At 47.5% G+C, this 21,660-nt stretch overlaps 1 protein-coding gene across 7 annotated transcripts in view; it reads right to left on the bottom strand.

Moving 5' to 3' along the window:
• Positions 1–21,660, bottom strand: part of RGS6 (regulator of G protein signaling 6) — a 517,530-nt gene that overhangs the window by 68,850 nt on the left and 427,020 nt on the right. For all 7 annotated transcript variants that reach the window (XM_084792096.1, XM_084792100.1, XM_084792102.1 and 4 more), the window contains exons 8-13: positions 21,297–21,373; positions 18,601–18,682; positions 17,050–17,124; positions 15,018–15,116; positions 13,982–14,043; positions 1,826–1,936 (exon numbers count right to left, since the gene is read on the bottom strand). In XM_084792096.1, coding sequence (XP_084648222.1) covers positions 1,826–1,936; positions 13,982–14,043; positions 15,018–15,116; positions 17,050–17,124; positions 18,601–18,682; positions 21,297–21,373 — 506 coding nt within the window. The remainder of the gene's footprint in view (positions 1–1,825; positions 1,937–13,981; positions 14,044–15,017; positions 15,117–17,049; positions 17,125–18,600; positions 18,683–21,296; positions 21,374–21,660) is intronic.

Raw genomic sequence — 21,660 nt, forward strand, 5'->3', positions numbered from 1 at the left:
TTGTATCCTAGCAGCTTAGCAACTATGTGAAATGCACATACATTGAAGGAAAAAAACAAGTCTTAGTTTCATTCTTAACCCCTCTCCTGGCTAGTTCTCATGTCAACGTGACACAAGCTAGCGTTATCTAGTAGGAGGGAACTGCGACTGAGAAACCGTATCCATAGACTGGGCGGTAGGCAAGCCTGTAAGGCATTTTCTTAACCAGTGGTTGACCTGAGAGGATCCAGCCCATCGTGGGTGATGCCACCCTTGGGACGGTGGTCCTGGGCTCTAGAAGAAAGCAGTCTGAGAAAGACATGTGGAGCAAGCCAGTAAGCAGCACTCCTCCATGGCCTCTGCGTCAGCTTCTGCCTCCAGGTCCTGCCCTGACCTCCCTGGAAGTGTAAATTGAATAATCACCCAGAGCTGCTTTTGGTTTCATATGTGATGATGTTTCATCTATCAATATTGATCATAACTAAGACAATATCTATGGGCATATGATGTTACACACCGCACATTTTCTCAAACTGACCAAGCAGGACCACAGCCACCATCATTTCCTAGTCTTTGCTGATTTTTCTTTTTTTCACGCAACATAGCTTTTAGGTCACAAAACTCTGAAAAACTTGGATTTGCCAAGATGCGACCATTATAAGGGGCCTTATCCTCACACTGAATCAACCTAAGCCAGCGTGTGCAACAGATGTCCTCAGAGTTTCTGTCCAGGGTGCACTCTACCCTGGGAGTCCCCTCAGTGCCCTGGCACCCTGCCACAGTGTGAGGATCAGGGCATCAGACACTTCCTGGAAGGGAGGTTGGAGAGAGGGAGGAGTTTTCTTCTTTATGTACACCAGGATAGGCTAAGCTTTTTATAGTGGGTATCTATGACTTTTACTAAAGGAGAAAGGCAACACTGGACTCATGGAAAATGAAAGGAGATGAAATCTGAGGGCGGAGGTAAAGGAATGCCACACAGAATTGTCCCCACGTGTCCAGGAATTTTGACTGTGCCCAGGTTCTCCTCAGCTGTTATGTCAACACACTTGCTTCCCTCCTAAGGCAGAGCCAAGTGCTGATGAAACTACTGGCTCCTGTGACCTCAGGAGACCAGCAGCTTTGGTTTGTACGTGAGTCCTCTCTGTACATCGCGGTAGCTGACACAGCTCCTCACTGTTCCCTAGCTCTGGCTACCGCCTCAACCTGTCTTCTCTCCGGTAGCAGCAGTAGCTACCACCTCTCTGGACTGTCCCTGTCACAGGGCACTTACCATCAACCCCACCCCCCACCCCTACCTCCCTGTCAACTGTGAACACTACTCTCACTGTGGAGCAGATGAGGAGACAGAGGCAGAGCTGGTGAGCCTGCCCAAGGGCACACAGTAGGAATGCAGCAGCACCAAGCCTGGAGCCCAGACAGAGGGCTGGGGGGGGGGGCGGCTAGCGGGGTGGGAGGGTCGGGGTGAGGAGTGAGGGGTGGGGGGGTGGGGGTGGGGGTGGGGGGGTTGATGGTCAGTGCCCTGTGACAGGGACAGTCCAGAGAGGTGGTAGCTAGTACTGCTGCTACCAGAGAGGAAGGTGACAGGTTGAGGCAGTAGCCAGAGCTAGGGAACAGTGAGGAGCTGTGTCAGCTACCACGATGTTCAGAGAGGACTCACATACAAACCAAAGCTGCAAGGAGCAAGAAGCTTGAGCAAACGTATGTGAGCGTGGAGGATGCTCGGGCCTTTCCTCTTCTAGTCTTACCCAAATTAAAACAGGGAAGGAAGTAATTGCATGAGAGTACAGATTTCCTCCCAACACTCCTCCCCCTCCCAAACCTTATTTATTTGTTTATTTATTACCTATTCTCTATGTCCCATAAGGTGATGTCATCGCTGATCCAAGGATTAGATGGTTCTGCTGGCGTTATGAAGGGGTCATATTCCACATACTGCTCTGTGTAAGCGATTAAGCTGTAGAGGAAACAAGGCAAAGAAGAAGTGACTTCCTAGGGAAACAAACGCTCAGTTTCTGTCCCACACCATCATCAGCCGTGTTCACGGGAGAAAACCCATTCCCACTCCTGACTAGCCCCACCGTGCTCAGCTGCCCTGTTCCCTTCCTGTTACTGACATGGCAGTTTAGTTCTGTTGCCATAGGTTTTCCAGTACACACACCGATGTCCTTTCCCAACACTTGACTCTTTCCCAGAACCTCGGCGCCTCTCCGCCGGCTTCCGGCAGCTTTACTAATACAGAGGTCACAACCCCCAAAGGCTATGGATTTCAGAAAGCAGTAGAGATCACAGTTCCACCACAATTCCCAAGCAAATGATTCACTTCCTGTACAGACTTTTAAGCCCCACCTGACCATGAGTTCATATAGGTTTAGTCTCAAAAGCAACTTAGTTTTTCTAGCTATAATTACAATATCATATTTATGACTAGCTAATATGCATATAGAAAATAGAAAAAAGGGTAGGTGCGTGCGTGCGTGTGTGTGTGTGTGTGTGTGTGTGTGTGTGTGTACATATGCATACACACACATAAATACCTGTGCATATGTAATGAGCCCAGTGAACCTGTCTATCACACAACACAAAATTATCATATAGGGCAGGCAGGGAACACGCCCCCCCCCCCCGCCCATCTTTTTACAGACGCATCTGCCCTGTCTCTTTTGCCTCTTCCAGCACTGGACTATATGTTTCTAAAGCATATGCTTTTATGACTGTTCTTGATTTATCACTTTTAGATAAGGATTTAGCTTCTACTCACCAGTACCTTAGCACCCCAACTCCTTGCCTTTGGAGGAACTCTCAGATGAGCTCATCCAACCATTGTTGTTAAATCAGTGTCCATATTATTAAACTGGGGATAAAACGCTCAGCTGCTCAGCTAACGGTGTCTTGCTCCTTTCCAATGTTTTAGCAAATCTGTAAACATCTAGAAGTAGATTCTTCCCACACCTTGTATCAGATACTCCATCAGGGATTCCCTGCCTCCAGATGGTGTCCTCCCTCACAGCCCGTAGGCCCCTCGCTTCTGTCTGGACTGCTGGGCCCCTGGCCCTGACATAAACCCATCCTCTGGGACTCCCTTCACTTATATGCCGGGTCCTTCTGCCACAGATCCCATTTCCGGCTCTTGATGTTACCCTTTAGCTGTGGTGAAGCACATCGTTTAGTGGCTTTCTAACAAAGGTTCTTGAGAGCTAAAATATTTAAGTGCTTGAGGTCAAAAACTGCCCCTGTCGATCTCCGTCTTTGACCCCGTAGGTCACCATGTTAAAAGTTGCCCTCCTTCAGAATTTTGAAGAGGTTGCTCTGTATCTTTGGTGTCCAGTGTTACTACTGAAAACTCTGCGTCTATGCGGCCTGTGGTTACTTTGTCAGTTTTTCTCTATGTGGATTTAGGGTGTTCTCTTTATTGCTAAAGTGCTCTGCAATTTCAATGTGGCCCCTCACCTGTTGTTTTTACTCATTATACCAAGGATAAGGTGAATTGAAATTAACATCCAAAAGCCTAAACTGTGAGTCCCATTTTTCTTTCAGCATTTCACTTCTTTGTTTGACTGTCTTTTGACCTATCGAGATGTTTTTAAAATGTAGATGGACACATTCTCAAGACTTTGCTCTTATCATAGTACCAAGTTTTTTGTTTTATCAATGAAATATCCTCTCATATATCAAAGGTCACTAATATTTCATATTTGTTCTGTTTCTTCTATTGGTTGAGGTTTTTTGTTTTGTTTTGGTTTGGTTTGGTTCTCTAAATCCCTTCCTTCTGTCTGAATATGTAAATTATATGTAAACGATGTCCCTTCAGTCTGAGGCTTTCTTTGAGGATCTGGAGAAATCTTTGGATAGCCATCTGTACTGAAGTGTTAAGTACCCAAACCTGCTAGGAGGTTGGGTGTGCGTGTAGACAGAGTTGGTAACTGGTAGGTATCCTGGGCAGGTCATAGGCAGCCTGCTTTTCTTTTTATTAGAGCTCTAAAATACAGAGCTAGAATCTTTCCTCTGAGAACATTTATTCTTTTCTGAGCACATGTCAGCGAACCATTTCTGCAAGTTCCACATGGTAAATGTTCTGAGGCTTTGTGGACCAGATAGTATTGATCTCAGCTCTTCCACTGTTACAATGATGGGTGGGGAGGGGTGGAGCTCCCCACCCCACCCCCAGACACTCCATAGCTCAGTAAATAGAACTTCTGTTTATCTCAGATCTTCCACTGTTACAATGAGGGGTGGGGAGCACCACTCCTCCCCAAACCAGAAGCCCCATAGTTTAGTAAATAGACCGTCTACTGACTCCTTTGTCTTCTCTTGGCCTCAATGATGTCAAATGTATGGGAGCTCTGAGGTTATGTGTCTCACTTCCTCCAGAGAATAGGGTGAGACTGTTTTCTGGTGGTGGTGGTGGTGGTGGTGGTATAAAATGCTAGGAACCAGTTGTGTGCAATCCCAACACTGGGGAGAATGAGGCAGAAGATTGTGAATTGGAGGCTAGCCTGGGCTATTTTGAGAGAAGCTATTGCAAAACCAACCAACCAACCAACCAACCAAGCAAAGATCATAAGGAATATCATCTATATTCATTACTCAATTAAAAAATTCAGATATTTACAAGTAGAGAAGTGAAGGCCTATGGATTATGTTTCTCAAGTTCATAGATTTTTCTTTCTCAGGAAAATGTCATTAATCAGTCAATTTGTTAAGTTTGAATTTAAGACAGATGAAGGGTCCACTCCTTCCCGGGCACTGGGCAGGCGTTAGGTTCTGATCAGGCACTGTTAAAAATCACGGTCAGTATCAATCAGACCCTTGATGAGTTCATTTTGTAGGATCACACTAAGGCTGGGGCAGCCTGACTTCATAATTAACAGCTGTGGACATGTCCTTGGGGCCCTGAGCAAAAGGACTGAGTCTAACAGGCAGCTTGACTACTCTGTCATACCAGCACTCCCCGTCTTTTGCCCTCTAGAGGAAATGGTGCAGAAGGCAGAAGGCAATCACGCGCAGGAGGGTGTGGGTAGAGACAAAAGGTTCATGCCTTGGGAATGGTGGCCTATGCCGCGCTCCATTGTCACTGTCATCGTTCTCCTGGCCCCTGTTGATTCACCCAGTCCAGCCACCTGCACTGGGTTGGGCCCCTGTGCTTTCTCTGAAGCTGCAGGGAATGGAGCTTAGCACACGTCTGTAATAAGAGACCCTGAAGCTTCACCAAGAGGGGACAGGGCCAGTAGTGCCTGAGGACTCTGAAAGATGCTCGAGGCCCTGGCCCCTCCTTCCTGAGCTTATAGAGCATGTCCTGCCAGCCCCACACCCAACTCTGAAGGAAGCACCTTTTTGCATCCTAGGGACTAATATATTCTTTTTTTTTCTGGACTCTAGTAAAGCTGGGGTTGCTTTGCTTTGAAATCTACCAAATATCCTTGGAGTGGGGATGAACGTGATGGGCATACGACGAGCAAGCTCAGCAAGGCAGCCGTTTTCAGCATTGACTAGGGGGAAGGCACTCGGTGCCCCAGAACACGAGCCTCCTGGTGGGGTACAGGTCACAGACCAATGGGCTCTGCTCAGGAAGCCCAAGGCAAAGAAAAAGCCAGGCACGCAATGGAGGAGGCAGCCGTGGTCGATGTGCAGTACTCTTTGTGTCCAAAGTCAATACTAACGACCACAAAAAGACTCGGGGGACTGGCATCAAAAGCGAAGAGGGAAATAAAAATCACAGGCATATAAAGAGCTTTGTAGGATGCCTGGTGTAGTTGCGCACAAACAGCGACGGTCCATTAGGTACATGGATGCGACGGGCACAAAAACAGAATCAAAGGAGTTGGAAGATAGAAAGTAAATATAAGAAATCCGGCGGAAGTCTGTTAGGAACAAAATGTAGCACTTTAAAAATTCTTGGCCCCTTACCCATGACTCCTGGTGGCTCTCACACCATCAGAAGAGGTTAGCCTGTTGAGTTCTGGCACACATGCTGCCTGCCACTGCTAGAGGCCTTGGACTGGCTCTTGGGTAGAGGTGTGGCACTGGCTGATTTGTCTGTCTAACTGTCTCATCTTCCTGAGTAGGTGTTACCAGGGCGGCTCCTCTGTGGCCAGCCTGTCCTTAAGTACAGTCTTCACTAACCGATGAGGTCATCAGGCCCCGCTGCATCACAGGACGATGCTGGCACAGAGCTAGCTGTAAAGATATCTTCTTGCCTTTTTTTTTTTTCCTTCGTCGAGACAGACTCTCATGAATCACAGGCTGGTCTTGAACTCACTATGTAGGCGAGGATGGCTTCAAACATCCGATCTTCCTGCCTCTATCTCCCGAGTGCCAGGATTACAGATGTGCATCATGCCCCCTGGCGGATGAATGCTGGGGATCCATCTATGCTAGGCTAGCGCTCTACCAAGTGAGCTATATGCAGAGCTATCCTAATAGTCAGCTTCTAATTATATCTACCTTTCAAGAGGGCGAAGTAGTTATTGATCCAGGTTGTAATTAGGACCCACCTTGATATAGTTGGAAAGGAAGGACATAATGAAAGGGACTTCAGAAAATGTCCAGTCCACCCGCTTGCAAAGGCTTGGGGGCAAGTTTTAGATTTCACCTCCCCCCCCCCTGGTTCTTCCTTAACAGAAAGATTCATAATTACTTCATGAATTATGTGATATGATACATTAAAAAAAAAAAAAGATAGATAAGCCAGAGAAAGACCGAGTACAGTCTACCACAGTGAAACAACACACGGGAGGGAATCCCTAAGACTACTCCGTTGCCCAGCACACATGTGTGGATTTGGGCTTATAAAGCAGAGCTGTTGAAAAGGCAGTGACATCGGTAATTGCTGCAGGAAAAGGGCCCCTGAGGTCTGGCCCGCAGCTGTGGACGGCATCACTGCAGAGAAGACCAGGCGTGACATCTGACGTGCTGAGTCAGGTGCCTTTGGTCTCCGCTTCAGAACTGCCCTAAGATGTGTCAAAGCATTCACGTAGCCAGAGCCTCTGAAGAAGCTGGAGAGCCGTGTGCAAGGGGCTGCAGAGGGGTCATGCTTGCTCCCTTCCTTGGGTGTATGCAGTTTCTAAACAGTGATGCTCAAAAGGAAAGAGGGACAGAAAGGTCCTGATGGGACAGGAGATGGGACACAGAGCCTGTTTACAGGCCAGGAGGAAGGAGGTAATCTTTTCCAAGAGGGAGAAAGTGGGGGAGGGGAGAGACTACAAAGAATCCCTTAGCTGCAGTTTACCCAGAGACGCAGTATTCAAGAAGGAAACAGGTCGACAGAAGATGAATTTAGGCCCTCACAAGGGAGAGTGGATGCCTGGCCTCATCTCCTGACCCCTTTTCTTCCATAGGCAACAGATTCTAGATTTTGGTCTAGATTGGGGGACTTTGGCTATCAGGTGACTTCTTGCCACTTCTTTTCTGTCGGTTAAGATGGGCTGAGAGAGAGGCGGTACAAGGACCCCACGGCTTCTCAAACCACATGAAAGCAAAGCTGTAATGACTTCTTTGGCCTCCTTTTCTCCCTCCCCTGAATTTATCATTAGACATTAAGTTCACAGACTTCTCTCACCCTAGCAGATTTTTAATAGAGCCTTGGGGTATCCGGTTCCTTGCTGTCTTATAGCGTTTCATTAATTACATTTCATGATCACCGAGGGTCAGGAGGCAGAGGAGGAACCAGCATCCAATTTTAGGGAGCAGCAGCAATCTCAGAGATGGGCAAGCAAGATGATGTTTAAAAAAAAAAAATCAATTTAGCAGTCAGCTGTGACACAGTAACGACTCCCAGGAATGGAGTAAGGGTGAGCCGAGTACAGCAGCAGGCATAAAAGTGAGACAACTTGATCTTTCTGTGTGCAGGTGCTGTGTCGGGGGGCCGAGGCAGTACCTCGGGGTGCTGTGGTGGCCCATGGCATTGCCAGGCTTGGGGAGAAGTCTCTGGGGACAAAGCTCAGCGATGCCAGGCAACTGGAAACTGAGATGTGGAGTTCTGTGGTCTCTAAGCAGCTGCTAGCAATGGAAGGCTTGGGTGGGTGGATTAAAATAGAGATGTGCCTTGGTCAGCAGCCTGTGGGGGCAGGTAGGACCTTTGAGAGGTAGAGCCTAGCAGAGGGAATTATGGTCATGGGGATTGTGTGCCCTTGAAGAAGGTCTGGTGTTCTTCTCCTCCCCTCCCCTCCCCTCCCCTCCTTTCTCCCCTCCCCTCTCCCCTCCCCCACCCTTCTCATGCTCTCTTTTCTCACTCCTCCCCTCTCATGTCCCCCCCTTCCCCCTCCCATTTACAGCCACCAGCTTTGCTCCGCTTTGCCGTCCCACTTGACAGTCCACCTCGGCTCAGGTCCACAGTGATGGGGCTCAGCGATCATGGAGGGGGCATGGACGGAGACCTCGGAGCTATGAGCTCAAACACAATTTCCTTCTTTTCGGAATTTTGTCACAGTAACAGGCAGGCGACTAACACAAAGGTCTCTTCAGAGTCTCCAGGGGAAGGGCACTTCATGCCTCAAAGTTCATTGTCATTAAGAAGAACGTGGCTCCCAGGAAAGAGCTTTTACACCGGCTTCAGGACAGTGGTTCTCAACCTTCCTGATCGAGCGACCCTTTAAAACAATTCCTTCAAGCTGTGATGGCCCCCAAACATAAAATTAGCTCATTGCTACATAACAACTGTAACTTTGCTACTGTTATGAATCATAAAGTAAATATCTGATATACAAGATTTCTGACATATGACCCTCTGGGGGTTGTGAGCCACAGGCTGAGAACCACTGCTTTAGGATCAGGGCCATTGTGATTTTGCCCTCTGCTGTGGCTTTAAAAACCGGGCTGTGGTCCCCTAGCCTTCTGATCTATAGTCTGGCCTTGTGACCTGGTTTCTGCATCTTCTGCTTTTGTCTTGTACTCTTGTTGTTTCAGTGTGAGTGACAGCAAACTACCCCGCTTGAGAAAGAGAGTCCCTGGAACCGACAGCACCGCCGCCGCCCTGTGGAGGCCGCCCTCCGCTGTCAGAAGCCACACCCACAAGGCAGCTGGAGCTTCCTTTTCAGTCCACAGCAGTAACCACACATGTGGCTTAGCCCATGCACCAAGGTGGGGAGTAGTCACATGAGAAAGAGCGAATGCCCACTGGGTAATACCTCCTTGTATAGATTTGCTTCCAGCAACTTCAGTTACCCATGATAAGCCGGGAACAAATCATCCATAAGCTTTAAAATCACATGCTGAGTGTATACCTGAGCAGTGTGCTAAAATCTCCAGCCAAGACACGAATTTTGGCCAACGTGCCCGTGCTATATATACTACCTTCCTATTAGTCACTTAATTTGCTGTGGATTATCAGACTCACTGTTGTGATATCGCAGGGCTGGTGTTCAACTAACACTTATTTTGCTGAGTACTGCCTCAATTGCACCAAGTGGTGATGCAGGTAATCCAGACTTATCAAAGAAAAGATGTAAAGTACACGATTGCGTGAGAGTTACAAAAGAGGTTGCATTTATGTTGCTGTTATACACTGCTATGATTGTCCTATCTTATCATCATCATCATCATCATCATCATTATTATTATTATTGTTATTAATCTATAAACTATGTGGGCATAGGAGAAAATATATAGTGTATGTAGCATTTGGTAGTAGTTGGCCATCTCTGGGGAAGAACGCATCCACAGTGGGCAGTAGTTTTAAGTCTGATTTGGAGGTTCCTTGTCAGCCACAGATGACAGGTGCACCTTGTCTGTTACAGCCTGGGAAGAGATGATGCACATTTAGAGAGGGGATATTACCCATGGTGCACACTGTTAATCCCAGCCCTTGGGAGGCAGAGGCAGGAGGATCTCTGTGAGTTTGAGGCCAGCCTGGTCTACAGAGTGAGTTCCAGGACAGCTGGGGCTATACAGAGAACCTCTGCTGAAATCAGCAAAATGAATGAATGAATGCACGCATGAAAGCAAACCAACATGTAAGAATCTGAATCAAGGACTCAAGGAACTCTGGGGCCATTTTATAGGAAGCTGTGTGTGGTGTCTTCTAAGACCAGGAACTTAATTTAAAGGAGTTTAAAAGTAAAATATAAGAGCACTGGCTCGAGTTATCCAGAAAAGTGAACCAAAAGGCAATGTTCCTTCTTTAGGAAGGCAAGTGTGTGAGCCATGTTTAAGGAAGATGTTCATTTGCAATAGCTAAGATAAAAAGCGTAGTGTTGAGTGGCACTTATTTGAAAAATTGATCTGTATACACGGGGATTTGTATTTCTGAATCAAGAATAGGGTTACACATTTAGATAGTGCAAGAAGCAGCCTAGGAGACACACTGACGCTGACATGTCAGGGACATTTAAACACTGTTGGGGACAATGGACGGAATATTTGAAACTGAAATGATCTGAGAAAATCTAAAGAGCCAGTCCTCTCATACATGACAACTCTCCCCTGGTAGACAAGAGGTTGCCTTGTGCGGAAGGTAGAAAGGAGCCTCAGCGCTAGCCTTGGGCAGCCTGCAGGGCTGCCTGTGTGAGAGTCAGAGAAAGGAGTGAGAGAGGGCGGGGAAGAACCGTATTAACACAAAACTGTCATTTTCAAGGCCAGCCTCCCTCCTCCTCAGAGCACCATTCACACAGTTCGTTCCATCTCATATACCTGAATTTTGGTCTCGTCAAAAGTACTGTTAATCACCGCACTGGAAAATTACTAGTCCTTCCTGTTCACTGTGGAGCGACCTGAGGGCCAAGGACTGGAGCCAGTCCTCGAGCACGCATGCGCGCTCTCGCTCACTTAACCCAGAGGGATAGCCACAAATTCTATCTCCTCTGTTAAAGAAGTGAACGCACAGAGGGATGGAGCTCCTGGCTTCATTGAGAACACAGGTAATGGCCGCCAGGGCAGGATTCAAGCCTTTGTAGCAGGCTCCAGACATGCCCCAATGACTGCTGGGTCTTTACAGCTGGCTGCAGGTTTTAACCCCACCTGATTCTCGCTTTTTTCAGAACTGGGTTACTGGTATCACCAGCAAAGCTTCTCACCTCTTGCGTTCTTAGGCAACTAAGTGAAAAAAAAAATGGCAGGGACCTTTCCTCAAGGGGACCACAATTCTAATTACCACTTATCACCTGGAGCAGGCCCAGGGAAACCAGATCCGGAATGGGGCTGTGTGGCTCACCCAGGAGAGCTCAGTTTTCACCTCTGGCCAGCTGCCAGTACCCACCTCCCCAGGCCCTCCTGGCAGAAGCCTGCAGCTGACAGGCTAGGCTTGGGCGGCTTTATCTCAGGCAAACACCCGGCTGCTCTCTCTCTCTCTCTCTCTCTGCTCTCTCTGGGAGTTTGCTTGTGGCTCTAATGAAAACCCTCACGTCCGTCCTTCTCGTTGAAGAGTTGTCAGTTAACTGCTGTGGGGGTAGGGGTAGGGGTGGGGCAGGGGTGGGGTGGGGCGATAAAATCCAGCCTCTGCTGGGATTGGATGCCTGTAAGTTTCCAGCTGGGGAGTTGTGGTTGGAATCACCCACCGTTGTGAGGGCCTCTCAAGTGTAATTAGAAGTACCAGCTGGGGCTCCTCCCAGACAGTAAGTAAACAAACAAACAATGGGGCCTGCCAGACTCTCTTCCTTTGCTCCAGCCCCTCCTGGGACCTATCACCTACCAAATTCAGACTGGTATCTCAGGATGAGTACTTCAGGCTTCTCCCCATACCCCAGAGATAAGACAAAGCTGAAATTCAGAGCCCTTCTGAGGGGAGTTATCAAGCCTCCGGGAGCTGCAGTGGCATCACCAGAGCCCCAGACACCAGATCAGCCCACTTGAAGCTCAAAGGACAGCTTGCTTGGGGGTCTCCCTTGCAACCACCCAGTCCATCCCTAGGGCTGGAGTTGGGGAATTTCCACTGCTTCCCCTCTGTTCTGACCTTGCTGCACGCGAACCTGATGAAGGATGCTATGTGTACAGACTCTCCCACGAGCCCTTCGAAGCCAGACATTACCATGTATATAGATTCCGCACCGTGCCAGGGCAGCCATTTCTGTGCCTTGCCTCACAAACAGAAGCTTGGCATTCCTCACAGCTATGGCACAGGAAAGTTGAGGCTGCTTCAGCAGCTTTGCTCTTTTGGGGGGGCAGGGGAGGGGCAACGGTAACCTCAGTGAGAAGGAAAAAGAATTTTCAGAGCCTGGTGCTCTGCGTAGAAGTCCCACATTTGACAGTGGGGGAGGGGGAGATAAGCAGTAGTCTGTAGCCTGCAGCTGGCCACACCTAGGACTTCACAGTAAGTGTTAGCGATGTAATGGGAGCTTCAGCCATTGGCACCATGAGAGGCATTTGCATCAGGGAACATGGAAACACCATAATTCTCAATGGGAGCGATTTTGCTACTGTCCCCTTAACAATTTTGGCAACGGCCTGAGACATTGTTGGTTGTCACAATGGTGAGGTGGCACTACTGGCCCCTAGTGGATAGAGGCTAGGAGTGCCTTATCACATTCTCATCATGCCTGGCCCAGAATGTCAGCAACTAAGTTCATCGTTATGAGTACCAACAGGGGCAGGGAGAGATGCCTGGCCCGTTAAGACCATGTACTGCGTCTGTAGAGGATCCCAGTTAGCTTTCTAGCACCCACACTGGACAGCTGACAGCCACCTGTAATTCCAGCTCCAGGGGACTCAGTGTTCTCTTCCAGCTTCTGTAGGCAGCTGCACTCATGTGCGTATTTCCCCATATACACATATACTCATAATAAAAAAAAAATTAAATCTTTATGGCTAGACCTGGAGGTAATCCTAGTTCCTCAGGAGGCTGATCCAGGAGGTTTCCAAGTTGTAGGCTTGTCTGAACTACAGAGGGGGTTCAAAAACATCCCAGGCAACTTAACGAGACCCTCATCTCAAAATAAGAAGTGAACAGAGGTCTTGGGAATACAGGTTAGTAGTAGATCACTTGCCCACACTTTATGAGGGTCAATTCCTAATACCAGAACAACAACAGATAGATAGGAGGGAGCACACATAGAAATACATACAATAGGCATAATAAGATGCTATAAACCCAAACCCACAAAATGGCCTTGGTGTGCTGGGCAGTGCACTAATTCAGGCCTTGGATTTGGGGTTGGGGTTTTCTAAGTTCTCGTTGGTTATTATTATTATTATTATTATTATTATTATTATTATTATTATTATTATTCAGAATGAAAATGCGTCTTACCCCAGGGGCCAACAGAAGAGGCCTTACAAGTGGGTCATGCAGAGAGCACCCTGCTCTCTGCAAACTCGGTTTACCTGAGAGGCAATAAATACTACGGCCCGACTTACACCCTGGATTCCTTTAGAAATTGAACGCTGCTTTAACTGCAGCGTATGGATGAATAGGTATTAAGTTCTGGCTGCCTGATTAGATTTATTCCATACAGAATCCCCAGGTGGTCTCTTTACTGAAGTATTCAAAAACAGACCATTCAGTTGATAAAATTGAGTCTCCCACGAGGGTAACTGAGTGGAACCAGCTACCAGTACAGTACAGATTACAGCATAGTAGCTGCTGGTGAAGCCAGGCTACAAGGGGCTACATGTTTTCCTTACAGTTGATTCAGTACAGCTCAGTGGTTGATGGTATGTGGGGGAGGAACACCCCCTCAAGGATCTCGTTCTCTCCTGTTTATGTGGCCGACCTCAAAGGGCACACACAATTTCTTTCCCCTATAAAGTGAATCTGGGCATTTTATAGCTGAAAAGGGGGTGATTCCATTTGAATCAATCAAGGGACTGAAGGCAAAGGCACATGATGGAGGTTTTCTTTAAAGGCGCTCTTTCCTGATTGACAAGGTCGTGTGGTGGAAGCTGCCAGAGGAGGGTGTGTCCTGCTCAAGGGAGCCCCATTAGCTACCTTCACACAGGGATGGGGACTTTACACATCAGATTTAAGGAGTATCTGTACTCTGACTCTTGAAGCCAAGCACAGTTGTTAGCTAGAACCCGGTAACATTTCTTTTTTTAAAGTATGCACATAGTAATAATATTGAGGGAAGCGTACCTTTCAGCCACTTTGGACATTTTCAAACAATGTCTGTCAATCTGTGCGTTCAAAAATGTTATCTGGGTGGGGGGGGGGAAGAGAGAAGACATGTGCTGAGGCCAAAACAGAGCTTTGATTCCTCTTCATCCCGTGAACCCCAATCCTGCAATCACACGAAGATCTAAACACCTCCTTGAACAACACTCATACCCTGTAGCTGAAACTCCTGCAACCAATTCTCCCTCGTGGAAATCCCTGCCACACGTAAGAGTCTCGAACAGTTTCGCTTACAGCTCGTTTTCACCTGTTCATCAGTATCATTTAATTTTTACCCTCCTCCAATCAAAAGGCAGCACGTAGTCTAAGAAGCCTGGCAACAGACTAGATAGACAGGACGCATACTACAAGAATATTATTTGGACTAAGCCCTAGTAACGGTTCCTCTGCCTAGTTTCCGGTGTGTACCACAACCATGTATTGGTTGTTTTTTAAATTAGAATCAGCAAGTAGCTACTTTGCATCGGTCTGTTTCTTTCTTCCCACCTAGCCACAAGCTTGTCAAAGAAAGGCATTTAAAGTGACAGCCCCTGTCAGAAGCCAGCAAGGCACTATAAAGAGTAGGCTTCAGAAGGAGTGACAACGATAGCCATTCTCTGTTAATTTGGCCTCCTCATCAAGACAGAGAATAATGCGTGACTGAATGACGCTGCAATGACTTTGTGATGTGGCTCTCTTTATTCTGATGCCTTGCCCTTGAGTCTTAGCGATATAGACGCAGCGGTCCTGAACCGGTGCATTCTGGGAGTTCATTATAATATTATGTTCTCCAGAATGGGACATTCGCCTTGCCTTCCCTAGCTTGACCTCAAAAGCCAGCTCACCACTAGGGCTGGCTCAGTCACGCCCCCTTTCAAAAGACGCTAGAGAAGCCTGGTGGAGAATTTCTCAAGCTTTTTAAAAAAGTGTCACACACGGCCCACACAGGTTTGAGTCATTCGACAGCTGACGCTGCTGTCCATGGATCACGCTGGGAGCACCGGGCTCATTCACTCACCTGCTTTCGGATGTCATCTTTTGTAGTTTTCCTGACTGGCTGGCTTGGTATGTGCACCGGGCTCTGTGACTGGGACTCTTCAGTCACGCCATACACTGACTAGAAGATGAAGGAAAAAATATGGGTCACACACCCTCAGTGTTGTGTGTGGCTCAGGAGCCAACCCTTCATCGCGTTCTTTCAACTGCCTCTGTGGCATCCAACCAAACGACCTGCCGAAAGGCTCCTTGAGGGACCACATCCTCTTTGGGTTATAACAGAGGGGAAATCCTTCATCTCCTTGAGCTAAAATGGTTTTCTACAGCACTGTTTCTCTAAATCCAGATGCAGACTAACTTCCGAAGAATCATTTGAGGGTCTTGGCTAAAAGGTACATTGCTAAGCCCCACCCCAGACTGACCGAATCAGAATTCCCATCAATGGGTCTGGGGATCTGTACTTTAAAACAAATACCCCAGGTGATTTGGGGTCAACACTGAGCTTAAGAACAGTAGCTGAAAGGGACATTAAAGAATGCCCTATGGGTTTCCTGCTGGCCAGCAGACGACATGCCCATCTGGTACAAGGTTGAGATGGCAGGCTTCCTGCCGAGTGCTCCTTTTAAATTAAGCAGTTTTCTGGCCTTCTGCACAAATCTGCAGCTATGGACTGCTTTTCAAGTTGTTTGTGGTGTCATGACCCTAAAGGACATACAGTGCATAGCTGAAATCTGTATACTTACAAAGGCTCAGATGACATACACAGAGCTTCATAAAACTCTGGGATATTAGACTAAGGGGTCATTAAAGGCTAAATAAGAACCGTTGAGGTTGGTTTAGAATATAGTATTGTTATTTACCAACATGCGAATTATATAAGTAAACTCAAGAAGTATATCCCTGTGGTTTTAGTTTTTCTCTGTCTGTCTTTGACTCCCTCTCTCTCTCTCTCTCTCTCTGTCTCTCTCTCTCTCTCTGTCTCTCTCTCTCTCTCTCTCTCTCTCTCTCTCTCTCTCTCTCTCTCACACACACACACACACATACACCCTTGTCTAAATATCTGAAATCTTTCCAAATAACAAATACCACAAGAGGAAAATTCTATACCTCATCTCACAGGATAGGTTTTGGTCAAAGCAGAGGACCACTGAAAATATTATAAGTATCACCTTTGGACTATGTCATAAGGTAGCTATGAAACCAGTAAGTTTCGTACTCAGACTTGGGTCCTACCCCCCAAGGCAGCTAGTTAGATATTCCAAACACTGAAACACTTCTGATCCGAAGTGCTCTGGGTTCATACGTAGTCGTCATGTGCACTGGGGACATTTGGGAATATGCCTCTGACTCGATGTTAGTGTTACCAAGCACAGCCACATTCTCCCGCGGCATGGTCTTTGGAGAAGGTAGATGTATTGAAGCAGGTAGTGTGAGTATGGTACCCGGGGGGGGGGGGGGATGCTGTGGCCACTGCCCATTTTAGTCTAGCGAAATACAAGGGATCCTGGGATCCATCATTCAAAGTAGGGCAAGATGGTGATGTGGCTTTTTGACAGTTTAGCTCTATTTAAACTCTCCCATTTGCTGCTAAGAACCAAGCTCTTTGTACCTGCGGGCTCTCCTATATTTTAATTCCAGTAGCTTCTTCTCTTCACTGCAACATCCCCAGGGCCAGCCGCTATTTACTCTTCATTTCAGAGGATCCTGCTTACACAAAGCCCCTGGGATGCCCCTCTCTGTCTTAGCTGCACCTCCAGGGGCTCCTGAACTCTCTTATTCTTCCTAATACAGCACAGTGGCCCTGTTGCCTGTGGTCGGGCTTCATTTCCTTCATGACTATGGGATCCACAAGACCTGTAGCTGAACCCCAGCAATTTGCACAATGCCTGGAACACACCATCTACTCAGTGAATATGTCTAGAATTTGTGAATAAAATGATTTCAAAAAACAAAATGTGGCAGAATTACAAGCTGAAAAAAATCACTGTGTGAATACTACCAGAAACAGAGGGCCAACCCCACCAGGAAGTTGTAATTCAACTAAACCAGCAGACCTTTTTAACCTTTTGTGGATTCTTCAAGCGTCGACATTTTCTGATATCCATTTCTGTTGTGTTCACACAGCCTGGCTGAGAAAAAAAAATTGTATAAATTACTAAGTGTAAATTATGCTTCCAGTAGAATCCATGGAATACCACCAGACCTAACCCTTCCCTTTTCAGATAATGCATAATCTGTTCATCTTGCCATAATGCATGTCCCTGCATGGAGTTCTCACTGGAAATATAAAATGTGACACTACAGTGAGGACACCTTGTGGAGGATCTGGTATGCGTTCCTGGCATCAAACCTACATTTCAAGTGGCCACGGTGCTTTGGGCATAGCCTGTGTTATGTTGTATATCTAATCTGAAAACAAGTCCCATGTCAGGACAGCAAAGTTTGTGTGTGTGTGTGTGTGTGTGTGTGTGTGTGTGTGTGTGAGTGTGTGTTGTTGTTGCTTGTAATCAGTTTTTAGGAAGGCTGAAATGGTTTGTTCATTTCCAATTCCATTTCCTGAGGGCAATCAGAATTTGTTTTAATAATGTGAAATCAGAGACACAGTCAAGCTTCATTGTGTACTGATTTGTGAATTCATCTACTCGCTAAATTTTCTTTGTAACGTGCAAATCAATGTTCTCAGAGCATAATGACCGTTTACAGACACGTGCAGAAGAACGATAGTTTTGAGTCACCCTACATAACCGGGCCCAGCTGAGGCCGCACAGCATGAGGCTCTGCCTTCCTAGTCCCCACTGTAAAGCAGCCTTCTCGGGGATTATTTGGTGCTTTCTACATTTTTGTGTTCATCTTGGTGACTTTTCCATTTCCAGTAGCCTTCAGGCAGGGTGTCAAAGAACTGTGTGGTGTTCTGCGGGAAAGGGGGCTCTGACGTAATCACAGGAGACAACAGAATGGGCTGTGATCTGGCCTGAACCTCACGTGACCAGTGTCTGGAAAGAAGCTCACTTAGGAGGAACACTTCAATATTCACTAATTCAGAGTTTGCAAAGACTTCATAGAACACAAGTACTGTAGGTGACAAGACTTAACAGTCTGTTGAAAAAAAAAAGTTTTAAGATCCAGAGCTTTTAATGGTGGTGAAATGAACATTGCTGATTTGGAGGAATGGAGACTTTCTTGGCATCCCCATTGTTCCTCCATTTCCGGTCCTACATTTTCATGTGTGTGTGTGTGTGTGTGTGTGTGTGTGTGTATTTGGTTTTTCGAGACAGGATTTCTCTGTGTAACAAGCCGTGGCTGTCCTGGACTTGCTCTGTAGACCAGGCTGGCCTCAAACTTGCAGAGATCCCCCTGGCTCTGCCTCCCAAGTGCTCAGATTAAAGGTGTGCACCACCACGCCCAGCCCTACAACTTTCAGAAGATGGAACTGACATGCGCTCCAGGTGATCTATGGAGAGACTGAATGAGCAGAAAGAGCAATTTCACAAAGTTTAACAATTCTCTTAAGGAGCAGGCGCTTGGTCACTAAGGACAGTCTTTGGAGAAAAGAAAAGAACGAAGTTGGTGGGTCCAACTCAAGGAAGCAAGCAGAACGTCCTCACCACTGGCCTGTGGACATCCCAAAAAGCCCGTTCTTGACTATCCAGAATTTTCCTTTCTGTCTTATCCTTTTTCCGATCAATCCTGAAAGAGTAAGAACAGGAAGTGAGACACATTTGCGTCATCTTCTCTTCTATCCCCTCAGGCCTCCTGCTTCTAGAAGCTAAGACGCTCCCAAGACAATTGCCACACCCACATGCCCCCTCAGAAACTCCATATGCCGCTGCAAGAGCTTGTTAGAGGCTGGGCTACAGATTAGCATTTGTGAGCAGTGAACATGATGGGCAGACGGGAAGAGCAAGGAGCAGACACTGTTGCCCCATGAGAAGTGTTACAATCTGGGCTGCCGGGGCCTTTATCCCCATCAGTCTGCCCCTACTCCAGAGAGAATCCTGTGTGTGTGTGATTGATAAGAAGGGATACGGCTGCCTTTTTTTGTCTGTTCTCCATCTCAAACATGGAAGTTTCAAACAGCACTTAAGACATCTGTAAAAGGCTCCAAATACGTGTTTTAAAAGTCACTTAAGCCACCTGAATGCACTAAAGGCAGAGTAGTGGCCCTGGCCAAGGACGAGACCCCAAAAGACAAACATCAGTGGCCTCAGCTGGGAAATTATGGGTGGCAAAGCCAGATTCTATGTGTTCTGATCAGGAGCCCCCAAAAGAGGTCCCCCCCCTTGCCAAAGACTATATCACTTCACACCACCTAAGCAGAAAGCAACTGGGATTAATTGCCGTGTGACTTGTGGTTCTCAGCTCTCTTGGGAGTCCTTTAGTTTACCGGACTGAAATAAACCCATAATCACCCGTGATTTTTGTGATAATTGCTGTGTACTTAAATGGCCCGCAATTATTATGTAATCACAGAGTTAATCAGAAAAGTTAATGGAGAAAAACCATATATGCAGAAAGTCACCAGTCCCCCTCCCCCCCCCCCCCCCCCCGTTATAACTCGGTGCCATTTGAGGCTGGGAGAGCTAATCCCTGCTTCTCTTTGCTTCCTAGGGACTTGTGAGCACCCAGACCCAGACCCACACCTCAGTCCATCCACACTGGAGCTCCTGTCCCTCCAGCTCTCCTGCAATCTACTACTTCCCAGATGGTCTCAGTCACTCAGCCCTCAGTCCCTGGCATCTACCTTCCCCTGGGGACATCTGGGAACACTGGGTGGGGGAAGAAGGGCCAGGAGGAGGCTGGCATCATGAGTAGGGGAAAGGCAGAGATAACTGAGGGAGCTGACAGCACTGAGGCCGTGAAGACTGTGGGCCAAGTGATCTCAGTTCATTTCCGATGGGGACCCTAGATGTTGGGTGGGGCCAGCCACAGAGCATGAAAGTGTTTCTCTGAAGCTATGTGGGGCTTGTTCACCTATAAGGGATTCTCAGAGAAAGGTCCCTGCGTCTCCCAGCGCAGCTTCTTCCCATCCCTCCTCTGCTCTCCTTTGACTATTGGCACCACTCTCATGACTGTGAGAAAAAGGGAGACCCCGGTCAAAGCAATCCCAGAATTCCATGGACTTAGCTGACAGCCATGCTTGTGAACTGGGGGAGCACTCATTCCCTGTGGCTCTTGTTTCCTTAAGGAAGAAGAGCTCTCCATTCTGCTTGCCGTGAGTAAAGATACAGACAAAACCTGTCTACCTTCCTTTTTTCCTTCCTGTGAGGAAGATGAACGATTGAACCTGTTGGTAGATTGGAAGGGAGGAGGTGAGAAGGCACAAACTGGTCCTTCCAGCTTAGCCCGAGCTCGGGTAAGTGTTCTCTGAGGTAAGCCTATGGGAGTCAGGCTCTGTCCTGTGAGGGATCGTGTCCCAGGAAGGACAGACATGGCTCTTAAGCCGTGCCTCACAACATCGCTTCAGCCACTGAACCAACCCGGAAGCCAATCTGTGCCTGATTTTCCCATTAGTTTTAAGCTTCACTCTTATATGGAAGATGGTTAGAGTTAACCTGTCCACTCTTCTGGTTTAAATATAAAGGGTTCTCCTCAGGCTTCTGAGTTCGAGCACCAGGTCCTAACTATTGGAGCTGTTTGGGGAAGGTGTGAAGTCATTAGAGGTGGGGCCTGGGTAGTGGGAGTGGGTCACTGGCGGGGGCGGGGGGGGGGGGCGGGGCAGGGGGGGCGGGGCAGGGGGGGCGGGGCAGGCCGATTCTGCTCTAGCTCCCTTGGCTTCCTGAGACTCCATGATGCAAGTAGTTGCTGGCACACACTCCCACCATCAGGAACTCTACCTCCCACCATGATACAAGAAACCGCCCCCAACCATGCGCCCAAACAAACCTTTCTTCCCTTAAGTTACTTCTGTCACAGTGCTGAGAAAAGTCACTAAGACATCCTCCGCAAGTTTTTAACGCATTAACCTGTGGCGCCAAGATCTCCAAGGAACCCAGCCTGGCATTTTCCAGTCTCTTAGCATAGAAGTCTTACAGAAATCTCTTGGGCAAAAAGGTACATCTTTTAGTTTTGCGATTGGGAGGATCCTCCTTGTCTGATAGAAGTGTTCTAGCAAGACCATGGTTTCAGATATGGAACCTGTTCATCATCTTCCTTTTTAGTCTCTCTGGGGCGGGAGTGGGGGTGGGGTGGGATTTGGGAAAGATTAACCCGGCTTGAAACCTCACTTTGGCCACCACACCCTCACATCTCCAGACTCTAGAGAGCACTCTTTCCCAGACGTCTCTGATGACAGTTCACCTACTTTACTTGCGCCTCTGCTTGCATAAAGATGAATTCCCACTTCCTTGCAAAGGCCCTCTGGAGTCTCGCTAGGTTTTCCTGGTGAGAAATAAAAATCAATAAGATGGTATTAATTATCATAAGCTATTATATTGCCGCCTACGCTTAGTACAAGGCCATCTTTTTTGGTTTACTCCCATCAGAATAGCAGGGTCTCAAGACGGAAGCCATTGGACACGAACCCAATGTGACTCTGATGAGTTGTTTAACTCTTAATGTTCATTTATAAGCATACTGAGCCTGAAGTCTCTGGTTCACCTGATTCATCTCTTCTTGGGTGGTGTTTTGAGAACACAAGTCTCATAGTACTTGAAATAAAGGCTCCT

This window comes from Acomys minous (assembly GCF_964271855.1).
Source record: "Acomys minous genome assembly, chromosome: 8".
NCBI classification, from domain to species: Eukaryota; Metazoa; Chordata; class Mammalia; order Rodentia; family Muridae; genus Acomys; species Acomys minous.